This window comes from Gopherus flavomarginatus, chromosome 3 (genome assembly GCF_025201925.1).
Source record: "Gopherus flavomarginatus isolate rGopFla2 chromosome 3, rGopFla2.mat.asm, whole genome shotgun sequence".
Classification (NCBI taxonomy): domain Eukaryota; kingdom Metazoa; phylum Chordata; order Testudines; family Testudinidae; genus Gopherus; species Gopherus flavomarginatus.
This window is the reverse complement of record NC_066619.1, coordinates 51602824-51630647: the sequence shown is the minus strand read 5'-3', so window position 1 is coordinate 51630647 and position 27824 is coordinate 51602824. Positions and strand designations below refer to the sequence as shown.

At 40.2% G+C, this 27824-nt stretch overlaps 3 protein-coding genes across 12 annotated transcripts in view; 1 reads left to right on the top strand and 2 right to left on the bottom strand.

Moving 5' to 3' along the window:
• The window catches only part of CCDC125 (coiled-coil domain containing 125), a 40479-nt gene extending 24007 nt beyond the window's left edge, over window positions 1–16472 (bottom strand). Inside the window, exons 1-7 of one of the 3 annotated variants that reach the window (XM_050946125.1) lie at window positions 16377–16472; window positions 12921–12957; window positions 12362–12719; window positions 10274–10332; window positions 7378–7464; window positions 3805–3882; window positions 462–547 (exon numbers count right to left, since the gene is read on the bottom strand). In XM_050946125.1, the coding sequence (XP_050802082.1) occupies window positions 462–547; window positions 3805–3882; window positions 7378–7464; window positions 10274–10332; window positions 12362–12680 (629 nt within the window). In that variant the 5' untranslated portion in view covers window positions 12681–12719; window positions 12921–12957; window positions 16377–16472. The remainder of the gene's footprint in view (window positions 1–461; window positions 548–3804; window positions 3883–7377; window positions 7465–10273; window positions 10333–12361; window positions 12720–12920; window positions 12958–16376) is intronic. The other 2 variants (XM_050946127.1, XM_050946126.1) reach the window with 2 other exon arrangements.
• Window positions 16473–18278: 1806 nt separating this feature from the next.
• AK6 (adenylate kinase 6) lies at window positions 18279–23562 on the bottom strand. Its single transcript, XM_050946152.1, has 5 exons — window positions 23442–23562; window positions 22064–22156; window positions 19482–19540; window positions 18698–18843; window positions 18279–18548 (listed from the first exon to the last, which is right to left on the bottom strand). Exons 1-5 carry the CDS (start codon window positions 23467–23469, stop codon window positions 18359–18361), a joined length of 516 nt encoding a protein of 171 aa, XP_050802109.1. The 5' UTR covers window positions 23470–23562; the 3' UTR covers window positions 18279–18358.
• A 134-nt stretch (window positions 23563–23696) lies between these two features.
• Window positions 23697–27824, top strand: part of RAD17 (RAD17 checkpoint clamp loader component) — a 31102-nt gene continuing 26974 nt past the window's right edge. For 4 of the 8 annotated variants that reach the window (XM_050946122.1, XM_050946116.1, XM_050946123.1 and 1 more), the window contains exons 1-3: window positions 23815–24560; window positions 26455–26724; window positions 27399–27482. In XM_050946122.1, the coding sequence (XP_050802079.1) occupies window positions 24516–24560; window positions 26455–26724; window positions 27399–27482 (399 nt within the window). In that variant the 5' untranslated portion in view covers window positions 23815–24515. The other 4 variants (XM_050946118.1, XM_050946121.1, XM_050946120.1 and 1 more) reach the window with 4 other exon arrangements.

Here is a 27824-nt window from a genome sequence, read left to right as displayed (position 1 = left end):
CACATTTCTCTTGAGCACACTTTTACTCGTGGCTATAGTGTACAAAACAAAAATATCATTAACCATTGTTTGATACTACTATATGCATGCATGCCATACCAGCATTATTTTCTACACCTCATTAAATCAAATGTTAGCTTATAAATAGTCCTGTACCAGTTGGTTAACATAAGGAAAGACAGATTGAATTGAAAGCTCAAATCAGCAAAGCCGCTTAACATATACTCTTCAAACAAGAGTAAAGAATTGTGAGTTATCAACTTTAGTGCTCAATACTTAAAAACTGACATGTCTAGCATATTGGTGAATGTTAAATACTTTCTGAGATCCACAAGGAAATTAACATGAAGAACCAGAAAATCTGGTACATTGGGGCATGCAGATGACATTAGAAAAACTTCACGCAAGAGTCAACAAGATATTTAAAAATCAAAAGAGATTCCACAACTGGATTTAAATACCTGTCACATTTTTCTGTCCATGCCTCCTCTATGTTTTTAAACCGTTCGTGATCAAATTCAATTTCCCATCGCAAAGCATTTATTTCCTAAGAAGAAAAAACAACAACAGTTAATTACAGGAATGAGTCTAGAGCACCACAACATTTTGTTTAAAAAAAAAAAAAAAATTGTCCATGTTCCAGACTTTTTATCCAAGGAAACTCTTGGTTCTGCTTTCCCTAGTATCAGAGTTCAGTTTCACTCTGTTACTCAGCCAACTAACAGTTCTCTTTAAATTAAAGCGGTCTTTAAAAAATACTTAATTGGTAATTTTACATGACTTGTTAAAATTAACTATAAAGAAGATTAAAAAAATTAACAGATCTAGATAAATACTGTGGAAAGAATCTGTAGGCAGCCTCCAGATTTGGTGACAAACTGCTGGAATATTTATCAGGATTTACAACATGGTATTAGCTTGTTCTTTTCTCTGAACATAGTTGGAGGGCAATGCGACAGGCTACAGCAGGCTTCTCAAACAGGGGTCGCCGCATGTGTAGGGAAAGCCCCTGGCAGGCCGGGCCAGTGTGTTTACCTGCCCCATCCGCAGGTCAGGCCGATTGCAGCTCAACCTGGCCGCAGATCACTGCTCCAGGACAATGGGAGCTGCTGGAAGCAGCGGCCAGTATGTCCCTCGGCCCACGTCACTTCCAGCAGCTCCTATTGGCCCGGAGCAGCAATCCATGGCCAGTGGGAGCCGCGATCGGCTGGACCTGTGGACGGGGCAGGTAAACACACCGGCGTGGCCTGCCAGGGGCTTTCCCTACACAAGCGACAACCCCTATTTGAGAAACCTCGGACTACAGGATTGTCTGTACACAGAGCTGCATTGGTTTAAGGTGTGATTTTAAATGGATTTAGTTAAACTGGTGCAAGTCTGGTTTATTTTGGTTTAGTTTAGAACAGATTTAAGCTAAACTGAAATAAGACACTCTTAAACTGGAATAAGAGCGCTCACACCAGTGAACAATTTAATTAAACAGGTGCAAGTTTGTGTGAAGACAAGTGTTCACAGAAAGGAACATCCCAGCTCCAGTGAGGTTACTGGGAGTTTTGCCACTGACTTCAGTGGGACCAGGATTTCACCTGAAGAGTTTAAGAGGGATCCTCTGAAGAGTTTAAAAGCAGACTACAAACTGCTGGGGCTTCTGAAGTCCATGTGTCACAAGTTCCTATTACCTTTTTAGGTTAAGACATTCTGTATGGTTATTTTTCTAGGGTGATGCCCACTAACTGAGTGGTTGGGGGAGAACAAAACAAAAACCCAATAGATTCCTTTTCAGACACAAGGTTAAACTAATAGTTTGGGCTGTCCAAAAGTGCATGGATATTATGCCATGGTTTCTTTAAGGACCTCTTTCCCTTCACAATAAGTGTTCTTTTCAACACTCATATATCTGAAATGAGCCTTTTTGACATTAGACAGTTTCTCCTATGGGAGTTTCCCATACTAACAGTAAGCTGCTATCTGCACAAAGAATATCAAGTTGAAATTATTTATATGAAGAATATCAGTATGTGTAGAAATCTGACCTGTCTGGATGTAGCAATTAAAATTAATACTTGACAGATGGCACACTGTTAGATACATATTGAAAAATTCCCACTCTGCTTTAATTGTTTTACTGTGAAAATCTGTCACAGTTTCTCTGCAGTGGTGGCAGTTAGCAACAATCTTCCACTGAGGACACAAGAGGTGTGTTTTTCTTAAATACATTAGGCTACGCTCAAGGGGATAATGGTAAAGTTGTCCAGTATCAAAGTGACACTATCTCATGGTAACACTGCAGTAAGGTACCTTGTTCTACACTCACCTTTTTGAAGGAAAATTCTCCAAAATGTCAGTGTAATGGAGAAACTGATGGTGTTAGCTACTTTTGAGTAATAGTTCCATATTGGGAGAGAGATCAAGTGATTATCCTCCTTCTAACATGCTATCATTCCAAGTAATCCCTTTGCCTCACCACACAACAGTATATAGTAGATAGGGTGACCAGATGTCCTGATTTTATAGGGACAGTCCTGATTTTTGAGTCTTTTTCTTATATAGGCTCCTATTGTCCCCCACCCCCATCCCAATTTTTCACATTTGCCATCTGGTCACCCTAATAGTAGATGAAGAGGAGGAGCAGGTTTTCTCGTATTAGAAGTGGCACTATTAACAGCTTTAGATCCAAGTACAATTGAGTCTGAGAACCTGGTTATAACATCTTTTTCTCCCAACCTAACTACAATTATAGTGTACAAGGAAACTTCACTGTATCCAATAACTGTACTAAGGCTGTAGGTATTTCCAGTGTCCTATCTATACTACAAATTGTAAGTATGGTAGCCAGGTGCTACAACCCAGTTTTATTTGCAACGCGGACTGGTCTTCAGGATGGATTCCATGTGTTGAGGCAGTTGGGTCAGACATTCTCCACATGCATTCATGTAATCCCTATGTCTTATTTAGCAGGAAAAACTGCCTCTTTGTGGCATATTACAGTATAAATTCACAGTGAGTGTTCACTTAGGCAGTACTTAATTGCCAAATAAAAGGGAATTCTGTGTCCATATTTCAATGTAATCTTTTGTACTTGTCTAAATCCCACTTGTATATCTGAAAAATGCCCATGTATTGGACATCTTAAAGGCTCAGAACCAAGCATAACATTGCAGTAATGCTCCTTAGAAAGACAGACAGCTGACAGTCTAACATTTGATTAGAGATACAAGTTCAAGTCTTAAAAAAAACAAGTTAAAATAATTTCAATTATTTTACTTGCCCTCAACGACCTCCACCAGTTTCTAATGGATCTACATTTATATTCCTAGTCTTGGAATGTCTCTCCACCACCTTGCTTCTGTGTGTGAAAAAGCCACCCACCCACTCATAAAAAATTAGAGAAAAAAATCACTAAAATTGGAGAGTTAGAAACCTAACTCTTAAGTTCCTTTGAAAATCCCAGCCTATAAACAAAGTGCTGTCAAATGCACAAAGTGAACAAGTTGAAAAACATTATTTTTTCTGTCTTTTCAACATAGCAATCTTAAGAATTATTTGTAAATAGAAGGTATTAACATTCAGACATAAATGTGATACGTTAACATTGTCTCCTTAAAATTAAGTGGGATGAGACTTCTCTCAGCAAAACCTAAAACTGAAATAAAGTCAGATATGTATTATATTCAAAGACAGAGGGACCACCTTTGTCAGTTCAGAATAAATCCTAAATTATTGGTTTAGCATCACAAATTACAAGGAATAAAGCCACTATGATATTAGTACGATTTTGCAGAGACGAGAAAACTGCACCCTTACCTTTTCTAAACCTCTCTTTTGTTCCTCAGTTTTTCGAAGCATTGCTTTTGTATGACTGGTGGCTTTATTAAACACTGTCTGTGAAAAAGATGAACAACAACAAGATCATATAGACAAATCTAACAGTATTATATAACTAAATTAATGTATCATTTTACGTCCTGTCTGGTCTACACTGGGGTAGGGGGAGGGGAAATCGACCTAAGATACGCAACTTCAGCTACGAGAATAGTGTAGCTGAAGCTGACATATCTTAGATCGACTTACCTCGCGTCCTCACGGCGCAGGGTCAACTGCCGCCACTCCTCCGTTGACTCCGCTTCCGCCTCTCGCCACGGTGGTGTACAGGAGTTGACGGCAGAGCGACTGGGGATCGATTTATCGCGTCTACACTAGACTCAATAAATTGATCCCCGATAGATCAACCACTACCCGCCAATCCGGCGGGTAGTGTAGACGTACCCTTACAAGTGGTATAAAGAATTGTAAGCTCTAGTAGCTATTGGAAGAAAGAGGGGCAGGGGAAGCAAGATAGAAATTAGAATAATATGATTTTAAGGTTTGACATCTCACAACCTGTAAAGGTTAGAACTAACCAACATACACTTTTGGAAAGCCGGGATATCAAGCCCTGTTTCTGAAAGACCAAACTTTAAGTCTGTCATTAGTCCCTCGGCTCAGCTGTTCTTTTTGGCACTAATTAAGGGCAGAATGTAGAAAGCGCAGAACCTCAGACTGGTTTTCAGTTCCCAGAACATGAGTGTGGAGACTCATGGACAGATTAGGTATTTAACAAACAAAATTAACCTGCTCACTGGTGACAAATGTTGGCACCTGTGAACCAAAGGGAGCTCTTCTTGATCACAGGTTTTATAGACTCCAAAAGCCAGATTTTGCTTTCATGACAAGGAGCAACCATTTCTTAAAAACTTAAGTAGACTGATACAGCACTATCTATAAAAAAAGAAAAATTTGTGGGTCAAAGTTGTGAATGCAATTCCTTACTGAGGGATTAAGTCACATACACTTCCTCATATCAACAGACTCATAAGGAAGAAAAAGAAAACTCTTTAAATTAAATTTACATTTAAACTGATTACAAAAATCCTAGGGGTTTTAGTATTCAAGATGTTAAACTTTCAATAGCTGGGCTGCAAACCACAGCTGTGTTTCAACTCCTGCTAGTCATTGCTATTTTTAAAGTTTAGTAGCATTTCAAGAACACAGAAATGGCTATAATGGGTCAGACCAATGGTCCATCAAAGCACAGTAGCCTGTCTTCTTACAGTGCCCAGTGCCAGATATTTCAAAGGGAACTGAACAGAAGACAGTAATTTCAAATGATTCATCCTGTCCTACAGTCCCAGCTTCTGACACTTGGCAGTTTAGGGATACCTGGAGCATGGGGTTCTGTCCCTGACCGTGATCTTAACTAATTCTTTTTTGAAACCAGCTATATCTTTGGCTTTCATAGCATCCCAGACAATGAGCTCCACAGGTTGAGTGTACATTGTGTGAAGAAGTATTTCCTTATGTTTGTTTTAAACCTACTGCATATGAATTTCATTGGGTGATCCCTTGTTCCTGTGTTATGTTCAGGGGTAAAGACCTCTATTGTATCACTCCTTAGTTGTCTCTTTCCTATGATGAACAGTCCCAGACTTCTTAATCTCTACTTCTATAGAAGCTATTCCATACCACTAATCATTGTTGTTGCCGTTCTTTATACCTTTTCCAGTTCTGACATATCTTTTTTGAGATGGGGCAACCAGAACTAAATGCAATATTTAAGGTGTGATCATATCATACCACTATATAAATTCATGGTATTTTCTGTTTTTTTTATTTCTCTCTTTCCTAGTGGTTCCCTACATTCCATTAGATTTTTTGACTGCTGCTGCACATTGAATGGGTGATAACAGCTAATTTAGAACCCATCATTTTGAATTCATAGTTGGAATTATTTTTTCCAATGTGTATTACTTTACACTTACCAACACTGAATTTCATCTGCCATTTTGTTGCCAGTCACCCAGTTTTGTGAGAACCCTTTGCAACTCTTCAGTAAGTTTTGGATTTAATTATCTTGAGCAATTTTGTATCATCTGCAAATTTTGCCACCTCACTGATCACCCACTTTTCCAGATCATTTATGAATACATTGAACAGCACTGGTCCCAGCACAGATCCTTGGGGAACTTCACTATTTGCCTCTCCCAATTGCAAAAACTGACCATTTATTCCTACCCATTGTTTCCTATTTTTTAACTAGTTACTGATCCATGAGGGGACCTTCCTTCTTATCCCATGACTGCTTAGTCTGCTTAAGAGTCTTTGGTGAGGGACCATGTCAAAGGCTTTCTGAAAGTCCAGGTACGCTATATCAACTGAATCATCCCTTGTCCACATGCTTGTTGACACCATCAAAGAATTCTAAAAAGATAGGTGAGACATGATTTCCTTTTACAAAAGCCATGTTGATTCTTCCCAAAATATTGTGTTTATCTGTGTGTCTGATAATTCTGTTCTTTTCCCAAGAGGTTCCCCAGTTCCTAATAAACCTAAAACTCTCCTTCCTACACAATTGTCTCATCCATGCATTGAGACCCTACGGATTTACCTGACTTTCTGGCCCTGTGTGTGGAACTGGAAGCATTTCAGAGAATGCTATCAGGGAAGTCCTGCACTTTAATCTCTTACCTAGCAGCCTAAATTTGGCCTCCAGGACCTCTTTCTTTCCTTTCCCTATGTCACTGAACCTACATGTACCATAACTACTGGCTCCTCCCCTGCACATAAGTCTGTCTAGCTGTCTCATGATACTTGAAACCTTTGCACCCAGAAGGCAATTTACCATGTGGTTCTCCCAGCCATCACAAACCTAACTATCTCTATTTCTAATAATTCAATTCCCCATTACTATTACCTGGCTCTTCCAAGTAACTGGGGTTCCTCCTCAGGAGAGGTATCCTCAGTTCGAGGATACCATGACATCATCTTCAACTTGGAGAAAAAAAATCAAAAAGATCTTTTTTTCTTTTAAGTCCTGTCTGTGTTACAAAAGTAACTTTCAAGGACCCAGGGTACTGGATCGTTGACCCAGGTACAATGCCAATACAATTTTAAATGGATGGGACCTAACAGAACTGTAAATGGATTGCGTAACTACGCTAATACCTTGGGAATTGATTGTGGTGGCTTTGATTTGATAGTAAACAAAAACATCACAACACATACAAAAAAGTGATACAATAAAAGACAATACCTAATAACTATTAGGGTGAGAGATCTGGGCATGAACTGAAAGAAACCTCTGATTTGTGATGAAAGACACAGCACAAGAAGCAACATTAGTAAAAGGAGTCAAAGGAAGATAGCATCCAGACTAAAGTGGATAGATCCTATAAGGTTAAACTACCAATGTGCTATTATAGCAGTGCCTCTTTCAATAATAGTTGTAACTCTGTGTGGAAAGCAGTATTCATAATTGCTAGCTCTTTAATATTCAGATACAGTTAATGTTTTAAATTAAAACCCTATTAAATAAGCTGGTACTTTAAAAGCACTTCTTACCATATTTTGCAGAATTTTAAGTGCTTCTTCTTTTCCTTCAAGTTGTCTCTGCGATGCTTCAAGCTCTACTTTTAAAATCTCTACCTCCTGAAGTGCAAAAAACCAAAAACATAAAAATTAAAGTAAAAGCCACAACAGTCTTGTCTCAACAAGTTATGTTACCAAATGATCTCCCTTCAGAAGATAATCTTTACCTATTAATATGATTTACAGCTTGTTTCCAATATGACATAATGCTAATGAGAATACACATTTAAACAAAATGTATAATCCAGCATACATACAATTACTATTCTTCCCATTCTCTGCAAATGTACTTTAAAAACATACGATTGGATTCTGCAGTTCTTTCGTTTTGTGTTTATTCTGGCACAGGATTTTGAACACTATGCCCTGTTCTGCTTTCTTCTTTTAATTTTGCTACAACTGTATATGGATATTATATAATATATGGATAATATTCTAGCATTATTTTGTATATCGAGAATTGAGCAGCTGTCCAAGTAAAAAAGCTCCTACCCAACTGTATCCTCATTAGGATGTCTGGATCACCTTCTCTTTTCCTCTTACAAAGGAGGTCAGTTTGCAATTTCAAAGAGTTAAAAAGAAAAACCACTCCCTCCCTCCGCTCCCTTTCCATTTCTGGTGACAAGCAACAACGACCTGCCCCTACTCTGAGCAAATGCACACACACAAACACAAAAGTTCTGTCTTGGAACTTTGGTGAGTCAGAGCAGAAAAGCAATGTTCAGCATGAGGTCTCAGAAAAAAATGTCCTGGATTCTTTTAACCGAAGTTCATGTTAAAAGATAAGAAGTCAGTCATGTTAATAGCTGAAATTCATTTTGCAGATTTGTAGGTGGTAGAAATCTGACTGGTTGCTAGAACTAGATTCTGCTCCAAAATCAGCACTGACAACTAGCATTTGTTACAGTTCCACTAATTCAGCAACTGATACTGAAATGTGCCTATATTTGGAGGACTGACTTGGGTGACAAGTGGAGCCATTCAGTTGCATATCTCAAAACAAATGGACAAAAATAAACATTGGTTGAACAGATAATGGCAATTGATTTATTCAGTACAGAACATGATTGTATATGCCCTACACCAGAGGTCGACAACCTCTGGCACGTGGTTCACCAGGGTAAGCACCCTGGTGGGCCAGGCCAGTTTGTTTACCTGCCGCATCGGCAGGTTCAGCTGATCGCGGCTCCCACTGGCCGCGGTTCACCGTCCCAGGCCAATGGGGGTGGCCGGAAGTCGCAACCAGCACATCCCTCGGCTCGTGGCACTTCCCACCACCTCCATTGGCCTGGGACGGCGAACCGTGGGCAGCGGGAGCCGCGATCAGCTGAACCCGCTGACGTGGCAGATAAACAAACCTGCCCTACACAATCAAGAGTTAAAGTATTTTAGAGTTTCAAAAGTAGTTCTTTTCCTAGAAAATGATAATTTTCTTATCCAGTGATTTTAGCCTTCAATCTAGACTATATAGGCAGATATGCTTTGTATTTAGTTTCCACCTTACATTTGGTCTCTAGAAGCAGCACACCTTTACATATTAGTATTGTCTTAGTAACAAGATAAACAAACCACAAAAATGAAAAGCTAAGTAAAGAGAACAAAATAGGAGTCTTCAGTTAAAGCCGTGGGATAGTAGCATTCGTTCTAGCAGAGTAAAACTATTCCAAGAGGGTATATGGATAAGAGCATAAAGCTTTGGCACAGAGAGGATATGCAAGTCAGAAACCATTCTGTTCATCATCAAACAGCGTAAAATGTGGGCCCAGTCCCTGAAGGTGCTCAACACCTGGGATTTGCTGAGTACCCTCAAATCTTTGGCAAATCATTCCTTTGAAGTATGTCAGGTTTGAACTGCAGGACTAAGTAGAGAATTTCAATAAATTATGCTCTCTCTCTCGCAAACTGATTCTCAGATGCATGATGCAGAATGATCCTATTGAGTACAGAGTGCCTCTTGGGAGTTGCTGAACACCTTCAACTCCCACTGAATTTAGTGGAAGTTGAGGGTACTCAGCAAATCCCAGGTGTTGAGCACCTTCAGGGACTGGGCCCACATTTTACGCTGTTTGATGATGAACAGAATGGTTTCTGACTTGCATATCCTCTCTGTGCCAAAGCTTTATGCTCTTATCCATATACCCTCTTGGAATAGTTTTACTCTGCTAGAACGAATGCTACTATCCCACGGCTTTAACTGAAGACTCCTATTTTGTTCTCTTTACTTAGCTTTTCATTTTTGTGGTTTGTTTATCTTGTTACTAAGACAATACTAATATGTAAAGGGTTGGTTTTTGTATTTGTTTTACTTTGACAGTAATAAGATTTGTGTTCCTATGTTTGTCTGCAGTTAACGGAAGTTGCACCACAACACATTCAAACGACAATTTTTCCTTCTACCATACATCATAGCATCCCAATTTACCAATATTTGATTAATAAACTTGATGATGTTCCTTGAGATTTTACTATGCTCTGTATGCCAGGGTCCCTTCAACACAGCTGGCTTGAAATAGGCCTGCCAGCTTCCACGTTGGTGATCCAAGTTTTCAAACTGAGAGTGTCATGAACAGATTGCTGCTAAATGAAGTATTGCCTCTTTAAGGCCCTCCACACTTTGGGAATCTAGAGTCTTCCTCTTCACTGCACTCCCAAATTGGAAAATCTACAGGGTACAGTGACCTTCAGGCTTATAGATCCTGGGGCACAGAATCTTTTAAGTCTTCCAGCTAGCTCTCTGATTGACAGAACTCATGTTTACCCAAAAGTTCTGGGTATTCTAAGATCTTCCAATGAAATAACATTATACATATTTTATTACATTATAATAAACAAGCATTTCAAAAGAAGCCCGTTCAGGACTAGTACTAACCTCTATAGCCTCCCGAAGTTGTTGCCTTAACTCTTCATTTGACACGTCAAAATTAGATTCTGTATAAAATTGATGAGATACCAACATATTCACAAAACTCCCAATTCTTTTAGTTTTCTTTACCTTTATATTGATAGGAGAGCCCATTTAGACATTCATTATCATCCTTGTAATTTTTATGAGGCTAAATAACACAGAATTACAAAATACATGAAAACAGTATCTATTATGTGGTCTGCCATATTTCACATATAAAGAAGCCAGAGTTAGAAGAAGAAAAGTTTAGCCACACAGAAAATAAATTAATTTCAAGTGTTTCCTTTTACCAAAAAGACACTCTTCTCCCAAATGCATTTTCATTTTTCCTGTATATTTATGAAAAAAAGCGTTTTAAGTTTTCAACATTTAAAAAACAAGACAACAACCAGCTACCAGGTGTTCAAGAACTCTAATTGCATAGAGTGTGGATGACTTGCATGAAGCCTTGCAGGAGTACACAGAAGGAAGTATTACACTGGATCCACGCATTCAACTCATACAGATTCCAGGTGCTTATTATGGGCAACTGCCTATGCTCTAATCCTTCAGTGACCTCCATTCCACATAGGTAGACATCTATGCAGAGGCCCAATGAATTCAGCATGGTTCCATGTGGGCTCAAGCTCTGCTTGCATGGAGCTCACTGCACAGACTTTTATCACTTAGGGTGCAAGCAGCAGCATTGTGAAATTGACTGGGATTGCACAAGTCTCATAAATTTCACACTGGTCCTGCTGACACCAACAAAAGAGCAATTATGTTGGACAGTTTGGTTTATGTTGGAGGGGGCATGAGTGAACCAGAGTCACTAGAACACCAAAGGAGGAAACACTCAGTTGGGGGTAGTAAGAATAACTAAAAAGATATTTGAAGGGGGCGGGGGAAGAGAAGCATTAACTGTAGTTGACTATATTCACAGCATTGCCATCTTTATATAAAATTTAACACTAATAATGAGAAAACAGAGAACTTCAAATGCTTTAGAGTGACTTTTGAAGGGTGAGATTGTTCCTGAACTATAATTTCAATGAAATATCAAGCACAAATGTTTGATATTTAGTTGGAAACTAAATTTTAGATATAATTTCAGGGATGATGTACTTAAGCATCTTACAGACACAAGGAAGTGGAACAGGACTGTGTCATTCCAATTCCTCCATTAAAGAAATAAAAAATAATAATATTAATAATATATGGAGATGTGCCTATCATAGAACTGGAAGGAACCTTGAAAGGTCATTGAGTCCAGTCCCCTGTCTTCACCAGCTGGACCAAGTACTGTCCCTGACAGTTCCCTCCATCCCTAAATGGCCCCCTCAAGGACTGAACTTACAACCCTGGGTTTAGCAGGCCAACGCTCAAACCACCGAGCTATCCCCCCACATAAGCAAAGAAAATTAGTCTGCTTCTTCCCCCACCCCCTTATTTCCTGATCTCTTTATCAAACCTCACTTTCAATGATCTCATGAAAGAGGCATCATAGGACCAGTAGCTGGAAGAGAAAAATCTAATATAGCTTCTACATAGCATTTGAAGAGGCCGGAGGGAGATCTGAGACCATCCTCAAACTAAACTGAAATTACAGTCCAATGCATTTGGCTGTATTTATACAATAGTTCAGTGTATATTATGCTAAATCAACTCCCAAAAGTCTAATGTAAATAAACATTTTTATTCAGCAATTCACAGTCTACATATTCTTCATTCTGTTTGTCATAAAAATATCTCAGCACTGCAGAGCAGTATCAGAAAATATAAGCAGCATTAACTAAAATTCTTAAGCATTATTAGACTGCTAAGGGTGACTAACTTTATGGTAACATGACATGAGCTCGAAAGACTACAACACTAACTTTTAAGATTATATCAGTTACCAATGTATTGTGCAAACATTACAGGCACATCTTAAAAATATTTCATTAGAGGTTCTCAAAATGTTTTAGAAACATTTTGAATAAAGCTTCATAACTCTTGTGAGGTAGATTATTTTCTCAATTTCACAAACAGAGAAACTTTAGGGGTAAATAATTAATTAAAAGTTAGTCTTACCAGAACTATTTTGTCGGCTGCATCTAGTAATGCCACTTATCCCAGGCTTTTTGGATGACACATCATACAAACCATTGCATTTTGAATAGTGAAAAATTGCAGCATCACTTTCTTCCCCTCTCTTTAGCAGAAGCGGGCTGAAGATCTTACCAGACCCTTTCCTAGATCTAAATGTGTGCACATTTAAACCTTCCATTTCATAGACACCACCAGGTCTTCTATCAAGTCCATTTCCTAAGTCTCCACATGTCATGTCATCCTCTTCACCTTCGGAGTCTCTATCCTCCTGTTTGCTTTGTAATGTGAACACCTCACTCATTGGCAATGCGAACGATGTCTTCTTCAGAACTCTATTTACCTATTTTGAAAGGGAAAAGATCTTCAAACAAAGTAGCTGTACAGAAGGGAATGTAGTACTTTGTCTGAGATTAAGTGAAAAATCTTGTGTTTTTAGAGTGTCAGTGTTTTCCAACACCATGTTCAGGATCCCAGAAAATGTCTATTGTGCACATGAACAAAACACACTAAGACAATCTAAGTCATTTGTCCATTAAATTACCTGGTAGGTATGCAGGAGTAATTCTGGTGACTTGAATCTACGATTAAACAAACAGATTGGTTTTAAATGACACAAAAGAAGCAGGTATTTTCAGTTTGTTCAAAGTATGTTTCTAATAACATAAAAGCATATCAGTGTTCTGGTCTCTGCCAACGAGGCACAAGAGAACACGCCTACCTACCTACTCACTAGGTTTCTTTACTTTAAAAAGAAAGGCAGTAAAGAGGAAGTATTATTAGGTTTACAATTCACTAGGTACAAGAGTCACATCAAGTTCTCTGAAGTGCGTAACATTCAATTCACGCACAAGTAGTTCATGTACAGTAAATAAGAAAAATTATTCCATTCTGAACTTTCTTGAATTTAATGGATTTAGTTTTAAACAATTTAATAGTATTTTCACTTGAGGCTTGTTCAGTGATAGACATTTAATTTGTAAAAACAATTAAACCTTTACAAAGAGGAAAAGCTTTATATCCTTTCTTTAGTCACAGATCACCTTCACCTCACTTATTTTTAGCATGTTGAAATGTCAACACCAGCTGACTTGGTAACATTTTCAACACTACAATAGTTGCAAGCTGATGTAAACATTTCTAAATCATATCCCTCTAATTTGGACTTTATTTCTCTTAATTTGCAATATGACTTAATAATAATTTGATAGATGTTGGAACCACTAATCCCAGGATTTTTTTTTAAGAACGGGGAGGTCACCATTTATCTTTTAGGCATTTCCATTGCGACCATCACCATGATGTCTAGTGCTAGAAATTAAGAATCAAAAAAACAATTTATCTCCAAGCTTCCAAACTCAACTGCTGTTATTTATTTGGTTTACAAACTAAATCCTTCCTGCCAACCCTGTCTCTTTATCTTCTCTCATGGAAGAAACACAGTGACAGATAGTCCTGGATTATTCTAATTAACAGAAGTGTGTAAACTCCAGTCACATTTTAAATATATTTTGAATTCCTCCCAGCTGAAACAGCATCCTGCAGCCAGGAAACATAGAAGATCATGCTGAGACTGCAAGGCAAGAAAATCAAAGGCCAAATTCTGCCTCCAGGTATACTGGTAATGCAGAGCTTCATCCTTTCTTGTGAGCAGAAAGTAGCAACACAGACCAAAACAAATACTCTAGAAGAGCAGTTCTCAAACTGTCGGTTGGGACCCCAAAGTGGGTCGCAACCCCGTTTCAATGGGGTTGCCAGGGCTGGCGTTAAGTCTTGCTGGGCAGCCCAGGGCTGACATCAAAGTCTGAGTCCTACTGCCCAGGACCAAAGCTGAAGCCTGAGCTCTGCTTTGGTTTTGGCTCCCCTGCCTGGTTTGGCAGGGCTTGGGCTCTGTCTTTGAACCCCCACCTGAGATAGCGGGGCTTGGGCGGGCTCAGGCTTTGGTCCCCACTCCTGGGGTCATCCAGTAATTTTTGTTATCAGAAGCGGGTCATGGTGCAATGAACTTTGAGAACCACTGCTCTAGAATCAATCATTCAGATGGACAGCCTACTGGATAGTGTGCATACTGGATACTGTATGAATATTGACTTATTAAATCTTTATTCATTAACAAACCTAATTAAACTTCTATTCACAGTATTTTTTGACAGACTAATGGATTATTTTTTTCAGTAATGTTAGTTGAGTGGACGACTGAACAAATAAGTAGTTTAAAATTGCACCACGCTGCTTAGAAACTCATCTATGTGTTGAAAAAGAAACTCTCAACATACACCAGGCTGTTTGAAAGAGGGTAATCAGCGAAGTCTGTCTCTAATCAGTTACTTCTTATTAGACTCAAATTTATAAAACTGGAACAGATACGCTATATAGGGTAAATTCCTACTCTTTACACAAGGACACCTAGAAAGATAAAATGATACTTAGTTATTATGGTGTAGGGCACATTAGAAATACCACAGTGAATAAACTGTTGTGACAGTGCTGTGATGAGATCCAGCCCAGCATGTATCACAGAGCTGAAACTGCCCAGTAATCACAATTGAACACTTTAGCAGGTTACAAACCATGATTTATACCTATTGTGAAAGAGGCTTATTTAGAATGTAAAAACACAACCTCTGAGAGCCATCTGTAGGCAGCCCTCTGTATATAAGCAGCTATGTTAAGAATATAACAGCTTATTTTTCTATCAGCCTGAATAAAAATATTAAAGCTCTCAGGTCACTGTAAGGCAGTTGTAGTCAGTTACTGTTCAGTTAGTGCTTATGTGTTGCAGGAAGTTTCACAAGAGGTGTACAGACAACTAAAGTTTTTTTAAAACTAGGTTTGTGACCTTTTTGCTCTTTATAAAGGTCAAAAGGCATTTATTAAAATTATTTTTCCTCTGCCTGTTTTTACATTAAAAATTCAAGCCATGTCTAGCCTAAAGGACTATATGGCTTTGTTTACATTGGGAATTGAAGGTCTGAAAAATCCTAGCTGTGTAGCTCCATCACCAGGGAAATGGATGAAGGCTGCAGCATAGACAAGGCTCAGGCATTTTTAGTGAGCCCATTTTTAATGTCTGAGCCTACCTAAGCTTTGTTTACACTAGCGCTTTCTCTGCTGCACCTGAGGGAAACCACAGATATAAAAAAAATCCAGCTAGATACAAGGAGAGAGAGTCTTCCAGTGTAAACAGGTCCTGAATTTCTAATTTAAAAATACAGACAACTGTTAACCTTTTCAAGTCTTCTTTACACATCCTAACACCAACAAAAGGATTACAAGACCAATGTTTCTCCTTTTGCAGGACACTTTTGAATAGCAGTAAGATATTGAAAGTCAGGGCCAAAAAGGTATTCTGGTCAATGTGCAGGACTGAAAAAAGTAGATGGCTCTAGTGATGACGCACCTAATTCCAGGAAGTGGGCGATGCCATTAACTAACACTCAAGAAATCAAACCCTTTGTGCTCCCCTGTGCACACCTGTGATTTCTCCTAGCGAGCGAGGAAAATAATCACACCTGTGTACAGAGGAGCGCAGTCCCCGCACTCAAGCTCTGCAGCATCCCCTATGCTACCCATCAGCCCTGACCCCAGAGCGCCTGGCAGCCCCTGAACCCTGGGCGCCTACAGCACCCAGTGGGTATTGCTGCTTCCAATTGTGCAGACCTTGTTTTATTACCAAACCCACCGCCTGCACCCTACCCCCAACAAGGCCTCTCTGGCCTTCCTCCTCCTGCCCCCAGTTCCCCAACCTTTCCCCTCAGCAGCCTCCCTGGAGCGCCCAACCCTGCAGCGCAGCCGCACCCCTCGCAGGCTCCCGTGTGCTGCATTCCCAGCCCGGCCCGGAGGAACCCCCCCCAGGCGGCGCCGCTGCTGCCCCTTCCAGCCAGGATGCCAGTGCCTGTCCGAGCCCGGCGGCGGGAAACCCCGCGGAGCTCCTCGCACCAGTCGGGACACGCCCGGCAGCAGCCACCGGGAGACTGCGACCACCCCGCGGCCCACGAACCTGGGTCTCTACGCTCCGCAGCCGCCCGCGTTTCCTCGTCCCCCGCCTGCGAGTTCCTGCAGCAGCGGTCACGCCTTCGGGGGCAGGGCCTCAGTCAGCACCGCCCCCCGGCAAGCGCTCTGCATGGCAGCGCTACTAGCTCTCCGGGGGGGGGGCCTCAGCCAGGGTAGGAGTGGGGCAGGGCGGGAGGGAGAAAGCACCGGGCGAAGGCCGGTCCTGATGTTGCCCCCACGCCCCACAGCCGTGGGTGAGCCCGCAGGCAGAAAGCAGCCACGAGACTGTGGCAGTGAGGGCATGGGCAGAGCTCGGCCTGGCACCCAACTGCCCTCTTAGCATTTATTACCTGCTGGGCCACAGGAGAGACACAGAGATGGTGGCTATGCAATTGCTGATACTTCAGCTTATAGCCGAAAGGTTAAAAGCTGCCCCTTCAGAGTGGATTCCCTAACTGCCTATTGTATATATGGCTTCTTATAAACGTCTAATGCACCTGGTGCTGGCCCCTTTCAGAGACGGGATTCAAGACTGGATGAGCCAGCAGCCTGATGTCCTATGACAATTCTTATAGCGCAGGAGACATTGATAGAGCATCCCATAGAGTTCAAAATATTCAATGAGCTATTAATGGCTAGTGATGTTCGCATAGAAGATAAAAGGCTAAAATTGATGTAGAGGTATACAAGTTACATGTCTGTATCAACCCACTTTTTTCTTGAGACTATAGGTCTAGATGTTACATCCCACAAATCTAATGCAAGTAAAATAGACCCATTAACACTTTTTATATTAATGTACTTTAATTGTCATGTTCAGAAAAATACTTTACAAAAAAAACAAAACAAAAAAAACTAAGCCAAAATTTGTTTTATGGAAGTACACACAGAACTTGTTTGCATTATAGTCCTTCAAATCAATCTGAACAACCAGTTATGACATTTTTCTTCTTTGAGCAGGTGATAACTTAAACTGCCAGAGTTGCTCACTTACTCTTGTAAGATTCTGTAGTCCTTATTCAAGCAACACTCCCATTGTGTTCAGTGAGAATGTAACTTGCAGGATCTGGCTCAGAGAGCTCACAACCCACCATGAACAAACAAGATTAGTTTGGATGGGTTTAATCCAACAAACAGATCTTTGTTAACAGAGTCCAATCACATCATTTCCTTCCCCCCAGCCACTCAGTTACAGTGAAACCTATAAATAATGACGAACAAGGAGCCTGCTAGTATTGTAGCTGAAATAACAGCTGGATGAATAATGCAGTACAATTAATAAAGAGGAATTCTTGCAGGGACTGACATTTAACTGGCCATTATGACAGGTGACCACAGGCAGTCAAACTCAGGTTTCACTGTAGTCACTTATATCTGTCCTCAAACAGTAATTCACATTCCCCTTTCCACAAAATGATATACTGCTGCTTCTTTAAACCTTCCATTGACAAAAACTTTATTTTATTCACTTTGTGTGACTTTTAATCAACTTAAAATGAGCAATGGTTTACGTTATGTAGAAATATTTGATGATATGCTCCTCTATGCTATGAAGCTTCTGCTGTTTTAAAATATCTTAGCATTTGAAAACAGCTCACAAAAGTCATGCATTTCACATATCTACCATGAACATAAGTTTTCAAATATATACTCACTCCATTGTAGTCTGGAGCTTTCTCTAACATAAGAACAGCCTATGTGTGCTCCTGACTTCCCTCTATAACCATTTTATAATATAGATCCCAGCTCCTCTCAGTACAAAATCCATCCTTCAGTGGTTGGCATTATTTTAACCATATCAGATTCATCAGTATGATCAATCATTACTATAATTCCTCAGTTTCTCAGATTAAAAAATTATCATAGTCCCTGAAGTGCTATTGAACAAAGAAAGGTTAGTTTACCAAGCCACAATTACAAATTTCATTTATTGAATGGCCAGAATAACCTGGGGAAAAAAAGTTCAACATGTTCTTTTTTCCTCAAATTTCAGTTGTTGTCTTTCATCCACTGCTCAATCCACTGTACAATTTGGTCTAAATTCCGCTCCAAGTCCTCTGGCGTGTTACTAGGCAACTGGTGTACAATTTCTTCCTTATAAGATGACATTGCCTCTTCATAAATAGTCTGGAAAATCTCACACTGAATGTTGTCCTGCAGTTTTTTCCCTTTGTACCCTCTAAACACAAAAACAAAAAACACAGATTTTATATATAAAAAATAAGAAGACTTTATATCCTTATTTTATACAAAACACTGAATTTATACTCTTGAAAGCCTCCTGTGAATCTGCATGATAATTCACCTTCATTTACTCCACTGATTTACCTGCTTTCAAGTCTGTCGTACAGAAATGAGTTTTCAGTGCGAAGTACAAATACTATATGAAACCAACGTTCTGGGAAGAAGTCACAGCCATGATAATCAACAATAACTCCACCTTCATTCATTTTGTCTTCTAATTCATCAATTACCTACAGAAAAAAGTCAGATAATGGCACAAGAAAACTAGATGCAGCTTCTTAGTACAGTAAAAGCTTTTTATCTGGCAATGTTGGGGGAAATGAGGGTAAGTAAACAATTCTGGTTAACTAATAGGGAGGGAGTTTGGGTGTGGGAGGGGGCTTAGGGCTGGGAGTTGGGGCATGGGCGAGGGTGCAGGGCATGGGCTCTGGGAGCAAGTTTGGGTGTGGGAGGGGCCTTGGGACAGGGGTGCTGGATCCAGGTGGCACTTACCTTGGGCAGCTCCCTACAAGCTGCTCCAAGGTGGAGGTGTGGCTAGGTGGCCCTCCACGCTGCCTCCCCCTGCAGGCACAGCCCCCACAGCTCCTAGAGCCTGTGCCATGCACCCCCTCCCACACTCCGAACCCTTCATGGCCATTCCTCTGCCTAGAAGCAGCAGGGGCATGTTACTGCTTCCAGGGAGCCACGCAAAGCCAGATAGGAAGCCTGCCGGCCCCACGCCAGCCAGACTATAAAACAGACTTTCAATGAAGATCAGAAATGCCAGTTTACAGAGCTTTCCAGTTGGTAAAGTGCCAGATAACACAGCTTTTACTGTAATTAACCCCACCTCCACCTTCAATATGCTAGATTTTTAAGGTGGACTCACTCGGTCTTCATCCAAAATTGGGCATTCATATTCCTCATCAAAGCCTTCATATAATTCCCCTATAGAAAAAAGAGTCCACGTTATTTTGTAAGACAATGGTAGTCATTTGACAACATATTTATGTTAATCCAACACTGACAGTCAATAGAAATTGTGTTTATTTTTCAAGCTCTTTAAAATCTATTGTATAGGATTTTTTCCAAAAAACAAATACCATGGATAAAAACATTAGCTTGAACATTAAAACTGGGTGGATTGATTTAAATCAGCAAACAGGAAATCTGGATTTAAATAACTGATTTTAATCATGTTTTGCATTTGAACTTTTTAGTTATTTTCTTAAAGAAAAAAGTTGATTCTTCTTGGTTGGTACCAATTCACATACTGATTTGCAACTAAATATGGCCTTTACGCTAAATGTGGGGTTTCTTTTTGCTAACCAGGAGGACACTACATCTATACAAATGTATTTAAGCAATTATATAGCTTAATTTACATTTATACAAATTCTTGAGTTTTACAGTTTTTATGATTTTAGAAAATGGTTAATGATACATTTCTTATTTACTAGATGATTAATTTATTTGTGATAGGCTCTCTTTAGATTAATATTTAATGAAAAATGCATAAAACAGAATTTTTATTAAGTAAAGTACCTTAAGATACATAAGAAAAAGGTTTATCAAAACATGTTTTGCCCTTAAAACTAACAAATACATTAAACAAAGGAATTACTCTCTGCACTTAGTGAATTGAACTGATTATTTCTGGTCTCCGTGCCTTCAAGATTTTAGAATTAGTAGATATCATCCTGGTGCAGCTAGTTTTTGATTCATAGATTGAAAGAGGAAAACAAGTGCTCCTTTTCAACTTCCAATTGGTTTCCTAACTTTGAATGAACTAGTTGAATAAACTGAAAAGAAGAAAATATTCTCTTTGCACCTCACAACAGGTTACAGCTGTCAAAAGCTGCAACAAATCCCAATACCACCTCTGCCTGCATATCTATTCAAGGGACAACATCATGAGACCTAACCACATCAGCCACGCCATCCAGGGCTCATTCACCTGCACATCTACCAATGTGATATATGCCATCACTGCCATGTACATTGGCCAAACCGGACAGTCTCTACACAAAAGAATAAATGGACATAAATCTGACATCAGGAATTACAACATTCAAAAACCCGTAGGAGAACGCTTCAATCTCCCTGGACACTCAACAACAGACTTAAAGGTGGCAATTCTTCAACAAAAAAATTTCAGAAACAGACTCCAACCAGAAACTGCAGAACTGAAATTTATTTGCAAACTGGACATGATCAAATTAGGCCTGAATAAAGATTGGGAGTGGATGGATCACTACAAAAACTAATTTCCCCCTGCTGATACTCACACTTTCTTGTCAACTGTTTGAAATGGGCCACCTTATTTACATTGGCCTCATTAGCATCACAAAAGTGATTTCCATCCCTTCTTGTCAACTGTTGAGAATAGCCCACTTCCACCTTAATTGAATTTGCTCATTAGCCCTGACCTCCCACTTGTTAAGGCAACTCCCATCTTTTCATATGCTGTGTATTTATACCTCCCTACTGTATGTTCCACTCCTTGCATCTGATGAAGTGGGTTTTAGCCCATGAAAGCTTATGCCCAAATAAATTTGTTAGTCTCTAAGCTGCCACAAGGACTCCTTGTTGTAAAAGCTGGTTTAGCACTTCAGAGAATTCTGGTTCTAGGTGCAGAGCCATTGACTTCCACCAGTTCAGTGGTCTGGTGTTTCTTTAAAACTTGTCTGCAAATATGTATTGCTTCATATTATTTCTGGTATTTAATTTAAATGACTAGGAGATTATCAGAAGTGTAGACCTTTATGTTGACAACCTATTTCAAATTTAAATAGTTTATTTTTTTTAAATCCTGTTTTTAATTTAAATAAAAAATCCAATTCATTTTTAAAATATCAATTTGTATCCACACTTCATTAAAACATCTGTCATACCACAAGCCTCTTAGTACCGAATTATGCCTCCATATTGCAAAGCTGCTTAGGGAAATGAGGACATAAGGTGCAATTGTATAAGGGTGGGAAGTATGGTGAGCAGCTGGTCATGCTACATCTTTAAAAAGGTGCAGTTAACACTTTCCCAAGTGTTTATCTTTCAGTTGTCTCAGGGCTTCATCTGCTACCCTTATGCCTGTAAGCAGTCCTCACTGATTACAAAGACCCTATCTTGCATCTGAATCTACACAAGCAGACCCCCATGGGCAGTAGGTATCACAGACTGGGGAGGCTGTGCCTCCCCAAACAGCCAGGTGTGGCCCTGCCCCCATTCCACTCCATGCCCCTCCCTACTTCCTGCTCTGGGGTTCCCTCTGTGCAGTGGCCCTGGCTTGGGCACTCTGGGGGCTGGGGGAGCTAGCCTGGGCCAGGGCCAGCGGCCACAGCGTAGGAGCTCTGGGTTCCATCAGTTGGGGAAGAGGCAAGACCTTGTGTGGAAAGGGCAGGGCTCGGAGCTAGCCTTCCTCAGGCAGAAGTTCACATGCCACCCATGCATGTATTTTGTTTTACAACCTACCTTCTTTTGCCAAATCTCCCACATTAACATATGTTGCCCCTACTCTTGCTGCAAGCTCTTTGCCCAGTGTAGTCTTCCCTACACCAGGAGTACCTATAAAACAAATTATATAAAGTGATAAGTTATTTAAGTCAATGCCAGTCATATAATGTATTTGTATCATACCTAACAAGTACATTAGCAAAATAAATACATTATGGTACATTACAACCATAAACTCACTGACAAGCAGAAACATAATTATGTTAAAATGACAAAAAATAAAATTTAGATTTAAAGGAGCCAAGTCAGCTGTGCAGATCTGAAAGGCCACAAATGTTTCCTTAAATAAGTCTGCCAGAAAAGTGCACAAAAAACCCCCACAACAAAATAACCACCACCAAATACCCAGCCCCCACAGAATAATGGGGGAGAAGAAAGTTTGACAAGAAAATACAAATCTGAATGGCATCAACAAATAAAAGTGAAATCTGCTCTCTACTATGCAACTTAAAACTGATTCTGGTATCATCATGGTAAAGTCCTAGCAATGCTCTGCTGAAACCCTAAGTTTGAAAGCCAGTTGTCAGACTACTTGTGTGAATGCATTGCTGCCATTAATCATAGAAGATGATTAGGGTTAGAAAGGACCTCAGAAGGTCATCTAGTCCAACCCCCTGCTCAAAGCAAGACCAATCCCCAGACAGATTTTTACCCTGGTTTCCTAAATGGCCCCCTCAAGAATTGAACTCACAACCCCAGGTTTAGCTGGCCAATGCTCAAACCACTGAGCTATCCCTCTCCCCCATTCATGGCAAAGAACTGATGGAAGAAAAATTACTGTCAGACTGTGATGGGTCAAAAGCTGCTAATGGATCTAACAAAAGTAATAAAACATGTAACGGGATCACTAGCCTTTTCAACGGTTAAGCCACTTAACCCCAGGCAGGGGGAGGGATTGTTCAGTGGTTTGAGCACTGGCCTCCTAAACCCAAGATTGTGAATTCAATCCTTGAGATATCCGTTTAGGGATCTGGGGCATAAAAAAAATTGTCAGGGACAGTACTTAGTCCTGCTAGTGAAGGCAGGTGACTGGACTCAATGACTTTTCACGGTCCCTTCAGTCCTATGAGATAGGTTTATCTCCATGTATTTATTATTTTCCCTAGCTTCACACCACTCCCAGATTCCCCACGGCAGAGACAAAGGAAACGAATATTGCAGGATCGCTATGGATCTCGTACTGATCGCTCAGGCCAACAACGAACCCCTCTTCGCTCAGTGACCATGTGCAACGTGGGGATCCGCAGCTCAGCCAGCCCAGGGCAGGCGGCGGGGCGGCCCCGCGCTCTCATGTCGCTGCTCCGGCGGCACGGGCACGGCTCTCACGGTCGCTTACCCGTGAGCAGGACGTTGGGCCGCCGCATGTCTGGCGTCTCGCCGGCTGCTAGGACGAAAGCAGCAAACTAATCACCGAGGAGACACGTGAGCACCTTCCCGGGCCTTGCTTAGCCTCCAGGCTCGGCGCACACTTAGGCCGTCAGCAGCTGCGCCACCGCCGCTTCATGTGTTTGCGGTGGTTCCCTTTGGCGCGGTGCAGGGCAGGCGCTGTGCGGGCAGCTAAGTGCCGCGAGCGTGGGAGGTCCCTGCGGTAGCCGCAGGCTGAGTCGGTTTTCCCTACGCTGCTCTTCTCCGCTGAGAGGCCGGTGCCGCCGCCGCCTCGCCGGAAGCGGTGGCCTAGCGGCTGAAGCGCGCTGTGCCCAGGTGTTTGTGCTCTAGGGTCCCGCGGTCGCTGGGGCCGGGTCGGGCCCGGGGAGTGAGAGCTCGATCTGTGCCCGAGCCCCGCTACGGGTCCGGACTACAGGAGGAGAGAGCAACTCTGTCAGCTCGCCCGCCCCAGCACCCGCCTGAGACCGTGACAGCAGCGGGGAGGGGGCTCTGAGTTACTGGGACTGGGCCCCTCGCCTGGTGCAGGCGGGGCACCTGATTGGCCACGGATGGGCCCATGTACGCTGCAGCCGCAAGCGAGTCAGGAGAGCTGGTATCGACAGCCAGACTGTGCCCGGACACGGGTACAGCAAGTGCCAGGGAAAGCTTTACGCTGAGTGTCTCTGTAACCAGGTCACTGCCCTTGGGCAGGGTTGCGTATAACCCAGTTATAGGGGTGCAGCCCGGTCCCGCCCACGCTACAGCTGGGTTGTAACCGCCCTCCCCCCTCAGTCTCCTTTGTAGAGCAGATAGGATATATTTTTAACCTTGTATTTACATGTACGTTTATTTAAATATCACTTAGTAATTCACTTAGGTTTCAGTTAGAAGACTAGTTAATCTTTAATGGCTATAAATGCTTTAGATTCTTTTCCTCAAAAAGGAAAGGATTATTCTTAAGGTCTGTTCCCCCACTTTTCAGTTTCAGGTCACTTTCTTTAACGTGCTACTGGTCATACACTGCGGATGGGAATGATAAAGGTTGATGATGTCAAAAAATTCTTCTAGAACAAAGATAGTGCCAACTAAAGTAGGTGATTGCTACAAATATTTAAGAAAGATTGTTTTGGATTATGTGTGTAAAGTGGAGCTTTACTCTTGCTACAGTGCGCACACATCTTGATACAGGTGTGTGTAATTAAATATAATGTTATGATATAGCAACAAGCCATTCTTACCCTTATATCTTAATCAGAAACTTAAGGCAAAAAAGGGAAAAGATTATTTGCACTATATTCCTTGTTTTTATGCTGAGTTTATTTCAGTGTTCTCTTGGAATGGCTTAATTTGTTTTTCATACTATATGACAGTTTGTGTTGAAGCTGAGGTTGATTTAAGTATTAATAGCTTTGTATTGTCTTTCTTATATCTGAATATTGTTTTTGCCATCAACATGGCTTAAAGGAAGCCAATTTGAAAGCTAGCCTTAAAATAATAATAATGTAAAGTACTTCCAAGTACTGCAGGTGTTCCTTAATCTGTGTGCCACTATTTGTTATCCAATCACATTTTCCTATACAAAAAATTTTTTTCCTCTCACTGATGCAGAGTGAAAAATCCACATGAATCAAAGGGATTACTGTCTATTAAATCACACTATGCTGACAAGTGCACAAATTTATCTGAAAAAAAATCAGTTCTGGTAATCTTAGATGTTACTTGTGCAGTTAAAAACTACTTGAAGCTTAAAATAAACACAAGTCTGATTTTCTTTTTCCAGTTGCTGATACCCCTTTCACTCAGTGGAACATTTTTAAGCCCCCTGCAAATATGTGTTGGTTTTGTAAAAAGTGTGTAGAGTACTGAGTATGCAGGAACCCTCTTGATGGGGATAATATTGATTTAATTTATTCTTATTAGGTTCTTTCAGGCAGGGCTCTTTAGAACATGTGATAGATTCCACCTGCGTCCACAGAAGTGTTCTTTAGAATCTAAGTTTTCATTAAAAAAAATGGTTCTAGCCCAGTGGTTGTGAAGATAACCTTGAAAATGTGGACAGAATGTAAACTGTGCAGTGTTGTCATTGAGTGTACATATAGTTTGAAAAAGAGCTCTGAGTTATGTAAACTTCCCTACCTGTGTCAATGGGCTATTAAATCTAAAACCTACAGATAAACATTTTAATGTTAGCTTTCTTAGCTATTTCATTGCTGATCATCACTCTAGGAGAAACTTCAGGTAAATGTGCTTGACCCACAATCCCAAATTAGTTTCCATATCTCTCCCTTTAACAAAGCCCAACTGTTTTCTACTTAGTTGCCAAAACCTTCTGTTTCTCCTGCCCTCACCCCCCCCACACACACTCTTAAATTTGTAAATACAAAAATATGCAGCATATCAAATATTCAAAATATAGAGGCAATGTAAAATAAATTGAATAATAGCCTCTTTAGTATTTTTGTATTGAATTCTTTATTTTATTTAATATTAAACTCATTGTAAATCTTGGCTCTTTAATAATGGAAGCTGCCCCAGAATTTCCCCTGTGCTGCACCAGAGTGCTGTGATACAATGTCCTTGCCATAGAATTTAGGTCTAGCTTCTTGTGGTGCATAAGAGGCTTTCATTGTAGAATTTAAGTAAGGGTGAGCAAGCCAACATTTGTTTATAATTATCAGTATCACTGAGGACTTCTAAGAGCTTCTTTTAAAATATTAAAAGAACATGTTGAATGAGAGATCTTTTGGACCAACTTCTGTTAGTGAAAGGGACAAGCTTACTCTTCAAATATTTTTCAAATATGGCATTTCATTATATTTTCATAAGGGAAAATGATTGGTTGTTACTGAAAATATTCAGGATATAAATCTATATATTTGATAGATAATGCCAAGTTATTCAGCATCAACTGCAGCTGAATGTAGAGCAAAAAAAAAAGTGAAATTCTGTCTGGCATTAACCTTCACAAATTTATATTTTGTCAGGTAACAGATTGGGTGGCACCTTCATTTGATGATTTCTTTGGGAATACAAATATCTTTCCTAGTACCCTTCTTGTGAAGTCGTCTGGGGAGGCTAATCGGCATCAGAAGAGAAAAGATCATTCCTCTGTGCCAGAAAGTAGCAAGAAAAAGGTTCTGGCCAGAATCAAAGGAAAGTCATCTTCAATAGATCACATTTGTGATCACTCTAAACAAAATCAAAGCCAGTCTCAAAATGAACCATGGGTGGATAAATACAAACCAGGAACACAGGTACAAGAAGTATTCTAAGAGTTGGATGTGGTACGGGATACAAAATCATTTTTGTGTAACTTATGAATTTTTCTGTTTCTGCAAATTAGTCCTACCCAGAGTGTAGCTTCTAAATGTTAGATTGTCTTGCACCAGTGCATAAGCTGAATGGTTAGTTGACTGTGCCAACTATCTGTAGAGAAGATCCTGAACAAACTCAGGTTTTCACAGCTATTTATCCACAGAACTTGCATTTTTAGTGGTGCATTTCAAATATGTTAGTGTGTATTGACTTATTACTCTCAGAATGAGGAACCTTGTGGTATGAACTACTATGGAGAAGTAAATTAACGTTCTTAAAATGCTTTTAAAAGAATCCACCTCTGAAATGGCTTTGTTGGTGTGTATGTAAATAATAAACAGCTCTACTTCAGGGATTGTTTCAGGGCTCATCTTTGATTCTTGGCATTTGGAAAATTGGTGGGGAATTGGAGTTGTTAAAGGTGGGGATTTGTGATGGATTACTTTTAATTGCTGTGTTTAGGATGTATTTAAATTATGTTAAGGATGGCTAGGTCATTCTCATACAAGCACTTTGGCATTTTTACACACACAAATACTATTCTTGAACTGTATCAATAAAAGCTCATAAATCAGAGCTTATATGCATTTCTTATCCTTTCTCATCATTCTAGAATGAGCTTGCTGTACATAAGAAGAAGATTGAAGAAGTTGAAAGCTGGTTAAAAGCTCAAATATTTCAAAGGCAGCCAAAGCAGGTAGTCCATACATTATATTTTTTAAAATGTTTTGATTTAATTAAGTTGGAAGAAGTTAAACTTGCAAGTAATCATACCAATGACACTACAGACCTTTTATAGCTTATATACAGTAGATGCCACGTCACTGAAATAGAATGAATTATGTGGGGTTCATGGGGTTCATTTGGATAAACAGGATGGTTCTTAATGCATAGCTGGAGACAAATCTAAAATTGGCTTAATGAGGTTTGAAGTAAGAGAGAGCCTTTGTATTTTGTTTGGGAGACACCGTGTTTATACATTTAATGAAAAAATGGACCCATGTGACTGACCCCTGCAGTATGAAGGAGCTCATTGTGA